The following is a 14,362-nucleotide window of genomic DNA, read 5'->3' as shown; positions in this document are numbered from 1 at the left end:
ACAAATTTTGTAGATATATATATATATATATATATATATATATATATATATATAAAATTGGTTAGAGAATCGTGTTGATAACGTGTTATAAAATATAGTTCAAAGTAACAATATAGAACAAGGAAAAACAAGCTAAAAGAAATAGAGAGAAAGAGAGATGGTATTCTTATTTCTTCTTTAATTGTGTGTCTTTTACTATCTATTATAACACATTTATATAGGCATGAAAAGTGAAGACTCACTATTATAAAATATGTATTTAACATGTCATCAAGCATTTGAGAAAAAAATGATGAGAGAATTTATGGAGTTACAATCATAACTCCACAAGTATTAGAGTTGTGTGAGTTACAGATATAACGGAGAAGAGCATATATATATATATATATATATATATATATATATATATATATATATATATATATATATATATATATATATATATATTGTATGTTCATTTATTACTCCGCTATAGATAATCTTCCTGAAGAAGATTATCTATTTAGTACGATGTTGAAGTTTATCTACAAGTAGCTGATGCAGGCAGGTTGCAAGCAGCTCAATGAAATGATTTGCAGCAGCTTCTTATTAAACAGGCAGGTTGCAAGCAGCTCATGCAGACAACTTACAAGCAGCTAAAGAAAAGCCTTGCAGCTGCTTCCCGAAAAGCCTCGCAGTTGCTTCCTTTCTTCTATAAAATAGAGGAGTTTTCAGTTCATTATGTACATAAGTTTGAAGTTTGAATAATATATCAGTTTCTATCTATACTTGTCTTTACTTTACAGTTTTTATTTAATAACACGTTATCAGTACGAGACTCTGCCATCTCGAGAAAATACTTTGAAAGTATCAGAGGTACGAACTTTCTTTTTCTAAATAATGTCAAATCTTTCTAAACTTGAGTTTGTAGCCCTGGATATATCGGGCAAAAGCTACATGTCTTGGGTGTTTGATGCCGAAATTCATCTTGATGCGATGGGTCTAGCAGACACCATCAAAGATAAAAATCAGGCATCAAACCAAGACCGTGCCAAAGCAATGATATTCCTACGCCATCACCTTGATGAGGGCCTGAAAATAGAATATCTTACTATTAAAGATTCAGTCATACTGTGGAATAATTTGAAAGATAGATATGACCACCTGAAGATGGTCGTTCTTCCACAGGCACGTTATGATTGGACTCATCTAAGGCTACAAGATTTTAAATCTATCAGTGAGTATAATTCTGCTATGTTCAGAATTATTTCCCAATTGAAACTATGTGGTGATAATATTACTGATCATGATATGTTGGAGAAAACTTTCACCACTTTTCATGCCTCGAATATGTTCCTGCAGTAGCAATATCGAGAGATGGGATTTAAAAAGTATTCTAAACTTATCTCACATCTTCTTGTAGCCGAGCAACATAATGGGCTGTTAATGAAAAACCATAAAAGTCGACCTACTGGTTCTTGTCCATTCCCTGAAGTGAATGAGACGAACTTCCACCAAGCTAAGCGTGGAAGAGGACGTGGCCCCAGTCGTGGTCATGGCCGTGGTCGGGGAGAAAACTCTAATCGTGGTAATAACAATGCACCAAAGAACCCTCCTCACCACCAGCAGTGGAAAAGGAAGGAACAAAAGCATGACGCGGTACAAGAAGCAAAGCCAGAAAATGCATACTATAGATGTGGAGGAAAAGGGCACTGGTCACGTACATATCATATGCCAAAGCACCTGGTTGAGCTGTATCAAGCCTCCCTGAAGAAGACAGAGAAAAATGCTGAAGCAAATTTTATTTCTGAAGATAATTTAGACTTCATGCATTTGGATGTAGCTGATTATTTTGCATTCCCAGAAGAAGAAACAAGTCGTGTGATCGGTAGTGAATCTATAGAAATGTAAATATTTTAATTTTTGTTGTTTGTAGTAGATAGTATGGTTATGTAATTGTTGTACATAAATAAAAGTTATGTTTTGATAATAATGTTTACTATCATATTTATTTTGTTTATGTCATTTTGAAGAATATGGATAATTCTCAAATTATGTTTGGATCAAAGACCAATCATGAAGATATTTGTGTAATTGATAGTGGAACAACTCATGCCATATTCAAAGATCAGAAATACTTTTCTTATTTGCATAAGGAAAAAGTAAATATTTCTACAATTTCTGGTAATATAAGTTTGATTGAAGGCTCCGGAAGAGCTATTGTATTTCTGTCTAAGGGAACAAAACTTATTATAGACAATGCATTATTCTCCTCCAAGTCCCGAAGAAATTTGTTGAGTTTTATAGATATCCGCCGAAATGGGTATCATGTTGAGACAATAGATGAAATGAACGTAGAATATCTTTGTATTACAAAAAATATTTCTGGCCAGAAATGCATTGTGGAAAAGTTACCAACTTTATCTTCTGGCTTATACTATTCAAAGATTAGTACAGTTGAAGCACACTCTATCGTAAACCAGAAGTTAACTGATTCAAATACTTTTGTGCTTTGGCATGGCCGTTTGGGCCATCGTGGATCAATAATGATGAGACGAATTACTGAAAATTCGAGTGGGCATCCATTAAAGAACCTGAAGATTCTTACAAATGATGAATTTTCTTGTGATGCTTGTTATCAAGGCAAAATGATCACTAGACCATCATCAATGAAGGTTGGCATTGAGTCTCCTACCTTTTTAGAACATATACATGGGGATATATGTGGACCTATTCACCCACCAAGTGGGCTGTTTAGGTATTTTATGGTTCTAATAGATGCATCTTCAAGATGGTCTCATGTTTGCCTACTATCATCTCGCAACCTGGCGTTTGCAAAGTTATTAGCCCAAATAATTCGATTAAGGGCACAATTCCCAGATTATCCTATAAAGGTTATTCACCTTGATAATGCTGGAGAATTCTCATCTCAAACTTTTGATAATTACTGTCTATCAGTTGGAATAAAAATTGAACATCCTGTAGCTTATGTTCATACTCAAAATGGCATTGTAGAGTTATTTATTAAAAGGCTGCAATTGATAGCAAGACCACTACTTATGAAAACAAAATTGCCCACTACTATTTGGGGCCATGCTATCTTGCACGCAGCATCACTTATCCGTCTCAGACCAACACATTATAATAAATATTCTCCGTTACAATTAGTTTTTGGTTATGAACCAAATATTGCCCATCTACGAATTTTTGAATGTGCTGTATATGTGCCAGTAGCACCACCACAGCGCAGTAAGATGGGCCCCCAAAGAAGGTTAGGAATATATATTGGGTTTGAATCACCCTCTATTATTCGCTATCTTGAACCATTGACGGGAGATTTATTTACTGCTCGATTTGCAGATTGTCGATTTGATGAAATAAATTTTCCACAATTAGGGGGAGAGAAAAAGGAAATCAAAAGAGAAATTGTGTGAAAAGTTTCATCATTATCTCATTTTGATCCACGTATCCCTATATGTAATCAGGAGGTCCAGAAGATCATGCATTTATAAAATATAGCAAATCAAATGCTAGACGCGTTTACTGATTTGAAGAGGATAACTAAGTCACATATCCCTGCAGAGAATGTGCCTATACGAATTGATGTCCAAGCAGGACCATCTACTAGCATAAGAACTAGTGAACCTAAAGCACGCCTGAAGCGTGGTAGGCCTTTGGGTTCTAAGGATCGAAATCCTAGAAAAAGAAAATCGACAAATGATCAAAATGATATTATGAAGGGATCTCCTGAAGAGACCCAAGATCTGATTAGTTCTGAGATTCCTGAAGAAATCAATGAACCCGAGACTCAAGTGAGTGCGAAACTTTTAATAAGTTCTATTGGTGATGAGATTAATTTAAATCGATCTGAAATAATGATAGATAATATTTTTGCATATAATGTTACACTTAGCATTATGCAAGATAGTGAGGATTGTGAACCCCGATCTGTCGAAGAATGTCAACAAAGATCTGATTGGCCAAAATGGCAAAGGGGCAATTCAATCAGAATTGAATGCACTTGCTAAAAGAGAGGTCTTTGGACCAGTAGTCCAAACACCTGGTGGTGTAAAACCAGTTGGTCATAAATGGGTTTTTGTGCGAAAAAGGAATGACCAAAATGAAGTTGAAAGATACAAGGCTCGCCTTGTCGCACAAGGATTCTCACAACGACCTGAAGTCGATTATGAAGAAATAACATTTCGATATCTCATCAGTTTAGCCTTACGTGAAAGACTTGAAATACATATGATGGACGTGGTTACAACTTATCTGTACGGGTCACTTGATAATGATATTTACATGAAAATCCCTGAAGGATTTAAAATGCCTGAAGCATATTCGAAATCTCGAAAAATGTATTCAATCAGATTACAAAGATCTTTGTACGGTTTAAAGCAATCTAGACGCATGTGGTATAATCGCCTTAGTGAATATTTACTGAAAGAGGGTTACATAAATAATGTTATTTGTCTATGTATTTTTATAAAGAAAATGACATCAGAATTTGTTATACTTGCTGTTTATATTGATGATATAAATCTTGTTGGAACTCCAGAAGAGCTCCAGAAGGCAATTGAATATCTTAAAAAAGAATTTGAGATGAAAGATCTTGGAAAAATAAAACTTTGTCTTGGATTGTAAATTGAACATTTAGCAAACGGGATCTTTATACATCAATATGCCTATACAAAAAGGGTCTTAAAACGCTTTTACATGGACAAAGCGCACCCATTGAGTACACCAATGGTTGTTCGATCACTTGAAGTGAATAAGGACCCGTTCCGACCTCAAGAAGAGGATGAGGAACTCCTTGGTCCTGAAACACTCTATCTCAGTGCAATTGGTGCACTTATGTATCTTGCTAATGCTACAAGGCCTGACATAGCATTTTCTGTTAATTTACTAGCAAGATATAGCTCTTCTCCTACTCGGAGACATTGAAATGGGATTAAGCATATTTTGCGATAATTAAAGGGAACTCTTGATATGAGTTTGTTTTATGCTAACAAAGGTAGTGCAGATCTTGTTGGTTATGCAGATGCACGTTATTTATCTGATCCCCATAAAGCTCGATCTCAAACGGGGTACGTGTTTACATATGGAGGTACAGTCATATCATGGCGCTCCACAAAGCAGTCAATTGTTGCTACTTCTTCAAATCATGCTGAGATAATAGCTATTCATGAAGCAAGTAGGGAATGCGTATGGTTGAGATTAGTGATTCATTTTATTTAAGAAAAATGTGGTTTGGAGTGTGATAAAAGATCCACAATTTTATACGAAGACAATGCTGCATGCATAGCCCAATTGAAGGGAGGATTTATAAAAGGAGATAGAACGAAGCACATTTCACCAAAATTATTCTACACACACGATCTTCAGAAAAATGGTGACATTGATATGCAGCAAATCCGTTCAAGTGACAATCCGATAGATTTATTCACTAAATCTTTGCCAGCTTCAACTTTTGAGAAGATGGTATACAAGATTGGAATGCGGAGACTCAAATATTTGGAACAAGGTTTTCATTAGGGGGTAAAATACGCGATGTACTCTTTTTTCCTTACTAAGGTTTTTTCCCACAGGGTTTTCCTTATAAGGTTTTTAATGAGGCAGCTAGAAATGCGTATTACTAAATATGTGTACTCTTTTTCTTTCACTAGGATATTTTCCACTGGGTTTTTCCTAGTAAGGTTTTAACGAGGCACAATACCTTTTAATGAATATCCAAGGGGGAGTGTTATGAAAATACTTATATTGTGTATGTTTATTTATTACTCCGCTATAGATAATTTTCCTGAAGAAGATTATCCATTTAGTACTCTGTTGAAATTTATCTACAAGCAGCTGATGCAGGCAGGTTGCAAGCAGCTCAATGAAATAATTTGCAGCAACTTCTTATTAAACAGGGAGGTTGCAAGCAGCTCATGCAGACAGCTTACAAGCAGTTAAAGAAAAGCCTTGCAGCTGCTTCACGAAAAACCTCGCAGCTACTTCATTTCTTCTATAAAATAGAAGAGTTTTCAGTTCATTATATACATAAGTTTGAAATTTGAATAATATATCAGTTTCTATCTATACTTGTTTTTACTTTACAATTTTTATTTTATAATATATATATATATATATATATATATAAAAGTTATGTTATAACACAATGCTACTATTCCCTTTTATTTTCCTAGAATAGAACTAGAATTTGCACCCAATTTCCACAGATCCCTCACTGATCATCAATGGCTTCCACACCTCGAACACGGCCCCCTAGATCGCCCTCCTCTCTTAGCCCTAACCCTAAACCCACCAAGTACAAAACTCCTTCTTCTTCTTCTTCTTCTTCTCGTCCTTCTGCATCATCCATCGATATTCCTCTAGAACCTTCCTCGAACTTCTTCCCTTCCTCTAAATCAGAGTTCTCACGGCTCCTCGCCGTCGTCTTTGTTGCCTCCGCCGTCGCATTTGCCTGCAACTACGTCTTCACATTTCTCAATCACCAGCCGAAACCTTTTTGCGATAGCAATCCCGACTTCGATGAATCTCTCTCCGGTTAGTCCATTTTGTTCTTCTAGTAAATTTGCTATTTTTTTCTAATGTTATATTCTCAATTGTTTTTTTTATAATCAACATGTTAGGGTATCAAAACCTGATTATAACAATTACTTCCTCCTTCCCGATTTATCATACTGCTTTTTGTACTACTTTCACAGCTTTCGGCCATTTTGAAATTATCAAATTATTCAAAAAGTTGAACTTTTTAATATAACGTTTTAGATGTCATAGTAAATGTTGAATAATTACGTTAGTGTTCTCTTAAGCTATGGCTAAATAAGGAAGTTGTAAGGCCAGAAGAATTCAATCTGTTGGAGACTAAGAAAGGGGCAAGCTTTTGCTAGAAAAGTACTCCTATCTTTAATCCCCAAACTTTATAATTTGGATGGAAAGTCATATTTACACCTTAAATTGAGGAGCATAATCCATAAAATATTGATTAGAAGAAAAACCAAGTTACTGGACTGGATTTTTTAACTAAAGCAGCTCATGACCTGCTCTTGTTTTGAAAAGCTTATTACTCCGAATGATGGGATTGGAATTTTAACATTAAAGACAAGGGAAGCTAAGGTATGGGCTTGTATGTCATAAGAGGTTTAGAGGTTAAGAAAATGCTAGGTGGTTCTGAATTCTGATATACTTCAGCTTTATTAGTATATCATGTGGAAAATGTAATGTTTATCACATCATAGAGTTATTCAAATGATTCAATACATTATCTTGTGATACACTATGTCTTTGTGTCAAATATACCATTATGCAGATTGCAGAATGACCCCAATTATCTAGTATATTTTTAATACTTATTGGAAAACACTCTTAACAAGGAGGTTAAAAGAAAGATAAAACTGTCATAATTTGTTAATAGTGGGAGATCAGCACATGATCATCTGTTTTCCTCTGCAAGATTCCTCTTTGCAGAGAAAAGAAGCAGAAGATCACCAGAAATGCTTCTTCCTCGTAATTTCTTTGCCCTTTTAACTATTTTTTGATCTCCTCCAGCGAAAGAAATTTTGTATATCATTTCTGACAACTGTTTGTTGAAGTTGTCAATCTTGCATATCACCACACAAAAACTTAATCAGGAACAAAGGTGATATCCAAAATTGTAACAACTATAGGGGTATCAAGTTGCTTAGTCATACTATGAAAGTTTGGGAGAAGGTGGAGTAAGCGAGGGTAAGGAGGACTGTGTGTCTGTGTCTGTATTCGAGAATCAGTTCGGTTTCATGTCGGGACGTTCACCTAAGCCATTCATCTTGTTAGAAGGTTGATGGAACAGTACATGGAAATGAAGAAGGATTTGCATATGATATTTATTGACCTAGAGAAAGTGTACGACAAGGTCCCTAGGGAGGTTCTTTGGAGATGTTTGGAGGCTAAAGGTGTTCCTATAGCATACACTAGGGTGATCAAGGACATGTATGATGGAGCTAATACTCGGGTGAGCACAGTGGGAGGAGACTCAGATCATTTACCGGTTGGGATATGGTTACTACAAGGATCTGCGCTCAACCCATTCTTATTTGCATTGGCGATGGACGCACTGACGCATCATATTCAAGGGGAGGTATCATGGTGTATGTTATATATTGATGATATAGTACTGATTGATGAGACGCAAGGCGGTGTCAACAAAAAGTTGAAAGTTTTGAGACAGACCCGAGAGTGTAAAGGTTTCAAGTTGAGCAGGACTAAGACAGAATACTTGGAGTGCAAGTTCAACGACGTGACGGGGGGAGCGGATATGGACGTCAGGCTTGACTTACAAGTCATCCCTAAGAGAGGAACTTTCAAGTATCTTGGGTCAGTTATCCAAAAGAATGGGGAGATTAATGAGAATGTCACACACCGTATTGGGGCGGGGTGGATGAAATGGAGGTTAGCATCCGGCGTCTTGTGTGACAAGAATGTGCCACAAAAACTTAAAGGTCAGTTTTACAAAGCGGTGGTTAGACTGACTATGTTGTATGGGTTAGAGTGTTGGCCAGTCAAGAACTTCCATATCCAGAAGATGAACGTAGCTGAAATGAGGATGTTGAGATGGATGTACGAGTACACTAGGTTAGATAAGATTAGAAATAAGGATATTCGGATGAAGGTGGGTGTGACTCCCATGGAGGACAAGATGCGAGAAGCGAGACTTAGATGGTTTGGGCATGTGAGAAGAAGAAGCTTAGATGCCCCAGTAAGGAGGTGTGAACGGTTGACCTTGGCAGGTATGAGAAGAGGTAGAGGGTGACATAAGAAGTATTGGGAAAAGGTGATCAGGCAGCACATGACGCGCCTTCAGCTTCCGAGGACATGGTTGAAGGAAAGATGTGAAGGTCGAGAATTAGGGTAGAAAGGTAGTAGGTAGTCAGATGTTTTTCTCAGTTGTACCGATTTATTAGGGTCAGTCTGTTAGTATCTTGTCGTTCTTAAATTGCTAGTATTATGGTTGTTTTCTTACTATCTTCTGCTTCAGTTTTCTGGTATCTTGTCATTGTTACTGCTTGTTGCTATTGCTTTCGCTATTGCTCTCTTCCATCAATTTTTTCCATTTCATACATTATTGGTATCATTTTTCAGGCCTTTGTTGGTGATATTTCCTTGTTTCTATTCTTAATCTCGAGCCGAGGGTCTTTCGGAGACAACCTCTTTATCTCCCTGAGGTAGGAGTAGGTCTGCATATACACTACCCTCCCCAAACCCCACTTGTGGGATTTCACGGGATTTGTTGTTGTTTTACCGGACAGAAACTTAATCAACGCACTACTAAGATCTCTCTGCATCTTAATGAGTATCCAGAATATCTATCCCACATAATGAGAGCATCTGTTGTTCAGTTTCTTGTATCCATATCATATAGCTGGAGAAGGGTAAATACCACAGGTTAAAATTGTTATTTTGGTTCTAAACGGGAAAACAGCTGGATGTTATCTTCTTTTGCAATTTTTTGTGGAACACGGGTAAAAGCTTCCTAATCAAATATGCGGTTTATTATATGTTATTTCTATGTATTTCTGTTTTGCATTTGCTTATTCTTACAACATTTCAAAATTGTGTGATCCTCTTCATTTTGGAGAAGAGAAGCTGCAGAACATTATGTTGTGCAGTGCTGACAGCTTCTTAAATAACTTCCAACTTTTTCGATATTCTTTGAGATCAATAGCGTTGTTGGGTTTTAATTATTCCTCTTGGCTTTAGACTTGTGTGAGCCTTGTCCACTTAATGGAGTATGCCATGAAGGCAAATTAGAGTGTGCGCATGGCTACCGGAGGCTCGGGAACTTATGTGTTGAAGATTCAAATATAAATGAAGCAGCTAAGAAGCTCGTGAGTGATACCTATTTACCTTTTTCAGTTATAAACGTGCAGTGTTGATTAAGTTTGGGTTTTGAATGCTTACTCAATTATGTAATTTACGTATGTGCAGTCAAAGTCAGTAGAAGGTCTTCTCTGTGAAGAATATGCTCAATTTTCATGCACAGGCGCTGGCAATATTTGGGTGTGTTGCTTTTGAATCTTGTGTATTACCCCCCCTCCCCTCTCTCTTACACACACACACGCACATACAAAAAAGAGATCTTCAAGATGTCTTCTGTATTATTAAGCTACTGAATTAATATTCTCCATAATTTGACGCTTGCCTTAGGTTCAAAGTAACCAATTGTGGGAAAAAGTGAATAAATCTAAAATAATGGATGAGTATGGCTTGAACAAGGCTGTTTATGCTCATGCCATGCAACGAGCCATGGAGGCTCTTGGCAAGGTTTTGGAGAGAAGACTGAATGATCAAGGGTATGCTCTACTGATTTCTGTTATATTAACCATTATTTTGTAACAAGCAGATGAAAATATATCATATTCGTTTTCATTAATGTTTTTACATCTTTTGTCTAGAATGGAAGAGTTGAAGTGTCCAGCTTTGCTGGTCCAACATTATACACCAGTTTCCTGTCGCATCCAGCAGTGGCTTTTTGAGCATGCTTTGCTATTGGTTCCAGCTTGTGCATTGGTACTCCACAGTAAGAGCAGCCTTTGGAAGCTTATATTATAACCATCTAAACCTTGTTGACAATATTGGAATTTACAGCTCCTGGGTAGCATTTTCATGCTGTTAAAACTCCGTTGGAGGTACTACTTGTCAGTTAGAGCTGAACAGATATATAATGAGGTATTTAACATCGTTTTCTTTCCTTGGAGAATCTATCCTGTGACATTGTTTGCTCTCAGTGTCAAACTTGTGACTGGCTATACTACTTGAATATGATAGGCTTGTGATGTACTTGAAGAGAAGGCAGTGAGTGCAAGAAGTATGACGGGCAAGCATGAACCTTGGGTGGTGGCATCACTGTTGCGGGATCATCTTCTTTCACCGAAGGAAAGGAAGGATCCAATGTTATGGAAAAAGGTGCTAATGTCCTCCCTTCTTTTTTTCTACATTTTTTGGTTCAGGGATGATACTGTGCTTCCTACTTTTCCTATGCCTAGTTGAAATGCTTTCAGAGTAACAAAATAGTATATGGTTCTTGATTGGAAAAAACAAGATAGTAGAAGGTTCTATCTTTTCTATATCTATGTTTTGTAGGTTGAGCAGTTGGTTCAAGAAGATTCTCGTCTAGAGAGATACCCTAAGATGGTCAAAGGTGAAAGTAAAGTGGTATGGGAATGGCAAGGTATGGAAGCCATTTTACTGCCTTAGTCTTGAGTTAAACACTTGCTGTTGTTGATCAATTCACCTTTTGGCTAACATGTTCTTTCTAAGCAGTTACTGGTTCTTTTTCCAGCTAAAAGTCAATTAGTTAACTGCAACGACATTTGTATTTAAAACTTGATCCATGGAGCAAAGTTCACACAGTTTCACGTTGAAATGTCCTTTTTGATAGAAACACATAATAGGAATGTTTGCTCCTATGGATGTCTCTTAGAAACACTTCTTCTCCTGTCTAGCAGTTGGAATTTACTATTAAGAAAACAGGTTTTATCGCGCTGAACGGTGAACACCACTTATGATGTGGTAAAATTGTTAATTGGTTTCTTTCTTTTTGACTTTTTCTCTTACTAAAGTTTTTGTAAAAAATTTAATTGCAGCAGTATGGTAAGTGGTTTAATGTCTTATCAGTTTTGAGACATTGAGTCTGAGAGCCCAAATAACATTTTACGATGCATTAGAGGCAGTCTATCACCAGAGGCTGTAAATGTAACCTGTGTTACAAAAGATCAGTGGGGAATTTGGGAAGAAAGTTTTCAAGCCAGTGCATTAACGAGAGTAATAGATTGAGTCCTTATAAGAAAAAGAGAGTAATAGATTGAGTAAGAGATTTTTGATAGCAAGTACTTACGAAGTAAGTTTGAGACTCCTTTTGCACTCTCATAAATAGTTAACTACATCATGAAGCAATGTTCTGGAGGTGTGATACTGCCTCATGATAAATGGACCTTGGGGCTAATTCAACTCCAAAAGCTAGCTTATGAGGTGAGGATTGCTCAAGACCATATAAGGAGACCAAGGAGCTCAAATCCCACCGATGAGGGACACTCTTCCTATAAATCTGTATAGCTTCACTTCCTAGGTTTTTATTCGACTTTGGGTGAGACTCTTATAATGGTTACTTCAATCTAGTGCTTCCTTTCTAAACTTTTTTTGTTCTCCATAATATCCCTATATGACAATTTAAGACGCCGAAATTTATAGACAAAGAACAGGCACTTTGAATGAGGTCTATGCCCTGCCTTGCTAAGCTCTTTTACCACGTTTTAGGGGAAAAAGAAAGAATATAAGACAACAATAGGATGAGTACCCATTCCAGATTTCTTTTAGCAATAAAACTCTTTATTGTTTGTTCCCCTCTCTCTCTTTCCTTATTTCTTGAATTTGACTTTAATCTTTCTGTTTTTGTAGTTGAGGGTTCTTTAAGCTCTTCGGGTAAGAGGAAGAAAGCGCAGGAAAGCAGGCTAGTGAGAGATGAACATGCAAATCTCTCCCCTCAGCAAAGAAACTGGCTATTGAAGGTCGAGGAGCCTGTGAATTGCTGAGCTTTATCCTACACTCTTGTTTGCTTGTTTTAAATTGTTGTATAGTAGTACTTTTATTGGCAAAATGCAGTTCCCAGTGTTGTACTCTTAGGTCCATGATACACGTTTCAGAATAGCACCTTGTAAATCTAATTATTAGTCTGGCGTTAACCACATTAGTGTGCAACAGAAACGCAACAATTTTGGCTATGATGGAATTCATGTGGGAGCTTCATACTACAAAAACAACATACCCAGTACGATCCCACAAGTGGGGTTTGAGGACGGAGTGTAGATGTGGGAGCTTCATATTCTAAATGTACTTTCTTTATGTCACGTTTCTGTCGAATTGTGTTTGCTTTATGCTTATATAATATGATGCTTTCTTCATACACATCCCAAAATGTACCTTGAATTTGATGGACAATTTTGCCAGCCAGCTCGACTCGTGATACTGCTGTCAAAGTCCTTTTAGGATTGTAAAAGAAAATGGCATTGTCAAGTCATAAGAGGAATATCCGCAATGAAATTGGAAAATTGGCTTGAGAGCCAAATACAAGTCAAAATATACTGAAAATAATGACTCTATGGGACTGAATAGTGTCGGTAGAGTGTGAGAATTACTAACGCAATGGCACTTGATAGTATGTCATCTTCAGATCGGTCCCCCAATGGTCCATTATCAGTATTGCCTTTCTATTTTTTCATTTAAATTCTCACTCCACCTAGGTCAATCATTAATGTCTTTTACGCGTACCCTTCATGTGATTTTATTTCAACACATTTGGATGTAATTAATGAACTGACCTTAATATATCTTGATGTTTGCTTAAGATTAGTGTATTGAAATTTGAAAATATAGATTAGTTAACTATAAATGGAGAAGGGAATCTAAAGTAATCTTCCTACTAAATTCTTTATTCCTCCAAAGTAACATGCTGCATTATGCAGATCTACCTTAAATTCTTTTAAGTTGTACCTTTTTGTTGCATAACTTTTATTTCAAGTGGGAAAAAGTTTTGCTTTTCTTAGCTCATAGTTTTAGTTTTATTAATCATGTTACCATTTCATTTTTTTAGAGCATAAACTCGGGTTCCATCTAAGCATCCAGATCTAATAAGATAGGGAAAAGGGTTAAATATACCCCTCTACTTTGGTATATTGTTCACATCTATCCCATTATGCTATGGGGTCATATTTACCCTTACCGTTAGCCAAATTTCTTAAAATTACCCTCCATCTAACGGAAAGCCACCAGATTAATAAAATACCTTTTTAAAAACCCGTTAAACCGCTTTTATTTACTGCACTTCTTTCTTACATATTAGTCGTCTCCTACATAGTCACTTGTTGAATTCAAGAAGTGAAAGACATAAAAATACCGACAACCATATATTCATTTATACATTGAGTCCCAATTCTTTTAATATCCTTATTGTATGTTTATTATATTCTACCTTTTCCAAATTTTTTTTTCTTTTAGCTTCTCTCTTTGTTTTTTTCCCACCATGTCGAACTGTACCAAGTATTCATCATGATTTTCTTTCCACCATGACTTGAATGTTTACAACATCTTATTAGGTTGGCAATTCTGAAGTCTTAACGCAGCTACCGAAGTATTTCTTACTCCAACAGTGAGCCTTTATTGATGAATATTCATACACCATATTTTTTTTTTTCTGCTTTAAGCATTTGGGCAATAAGTAATTATCGCCAAATCACCCCTTAAGAACCAAAGTTAGATTCCAAGATATAGGATGGGATACTCGTAATTCTTAGTAACAACTGAACTTATAATGAACAAATTAAAATTAAAAAATAATTAGAGGAGA

The 14,362-nt window shown here is 36.4% G+C and overlaps 1 protein-coding gene across 1 annotated transcript; it reads left to right on the top strand.

Moving 5' to 3' along the window:
* Positions 1-6,149: 6,149 nt before the first annotated feature.
* On the top strand, positions 6,150-12,924 carry LOC104085084 (uncharacterized). The gene is made up of 9 exons (XM_009589037.4): positions 6,150-6,528; positions 9,721-9,848; positions 9,949-10,020; positions 10,168-10,313; positions 10,416-10,530; positions 10,609-10,689; positions 10,789-10,926; positions 11,104-11,191; positions 12,418-12,924. Exons 1-9 carry the CDS (start codon positions 6,219-6,221, stop codon positions 12,549-12,551), a joined length of 1,212 nt encoding a protein of 403 aa, XP_009587332.1. The 5' UTR covers positions 6,150-6,218; the 3' UTR covers positions 12,552-12,924.
* Positions 12,925-14,362: the final 1,438 nt, after the last annotated feature.

This window comes from Nicotiana tomentosiformis, chromosome 8, assembly GCF_000390325.3.
Source record: "Nicotiana tomentosiformis chromosome 8, ASM39032v3, whole genome shotgun sequence".
Taxonomy (NCBI): Eukaryota; Viridiplantae; Streptophyta; class Magnoliopsida; order Solanales; family Solanaceae; genus Nicotiana; species Nicotiana tomentosiformis.
The sequence above is the reverse complement of the archived record's forward strand: the minus strand, read 5'-3'. Positions and strand labels throughout refer to the sequence as shown.

Bases quoted from the DNA above. Each gene is read 5' to 3' on its own strand.
- LOC104085084 (XM_009589037.4), top strand. From the start codon at position 6,219: ATGGCTTCCACACCTCGAACACGGCCCCCTAGATCGCCCTCCTCTCTT. The intron at 10,314-10,415 runs GTATGCTCTACT...TCTTTTGTCTAG, and splicing joins AGAAGACTGAATGATCAAGG to AATGGAAGAGTTGAAGTGTC. The intron at 10,927-11,103 runs GTGCTAATGTCC...TATGTTTTGTAG, and splicing joins ATCCAATGTTATGGAAAAAG to GTTGAGCAGTTGGTTCAAGA.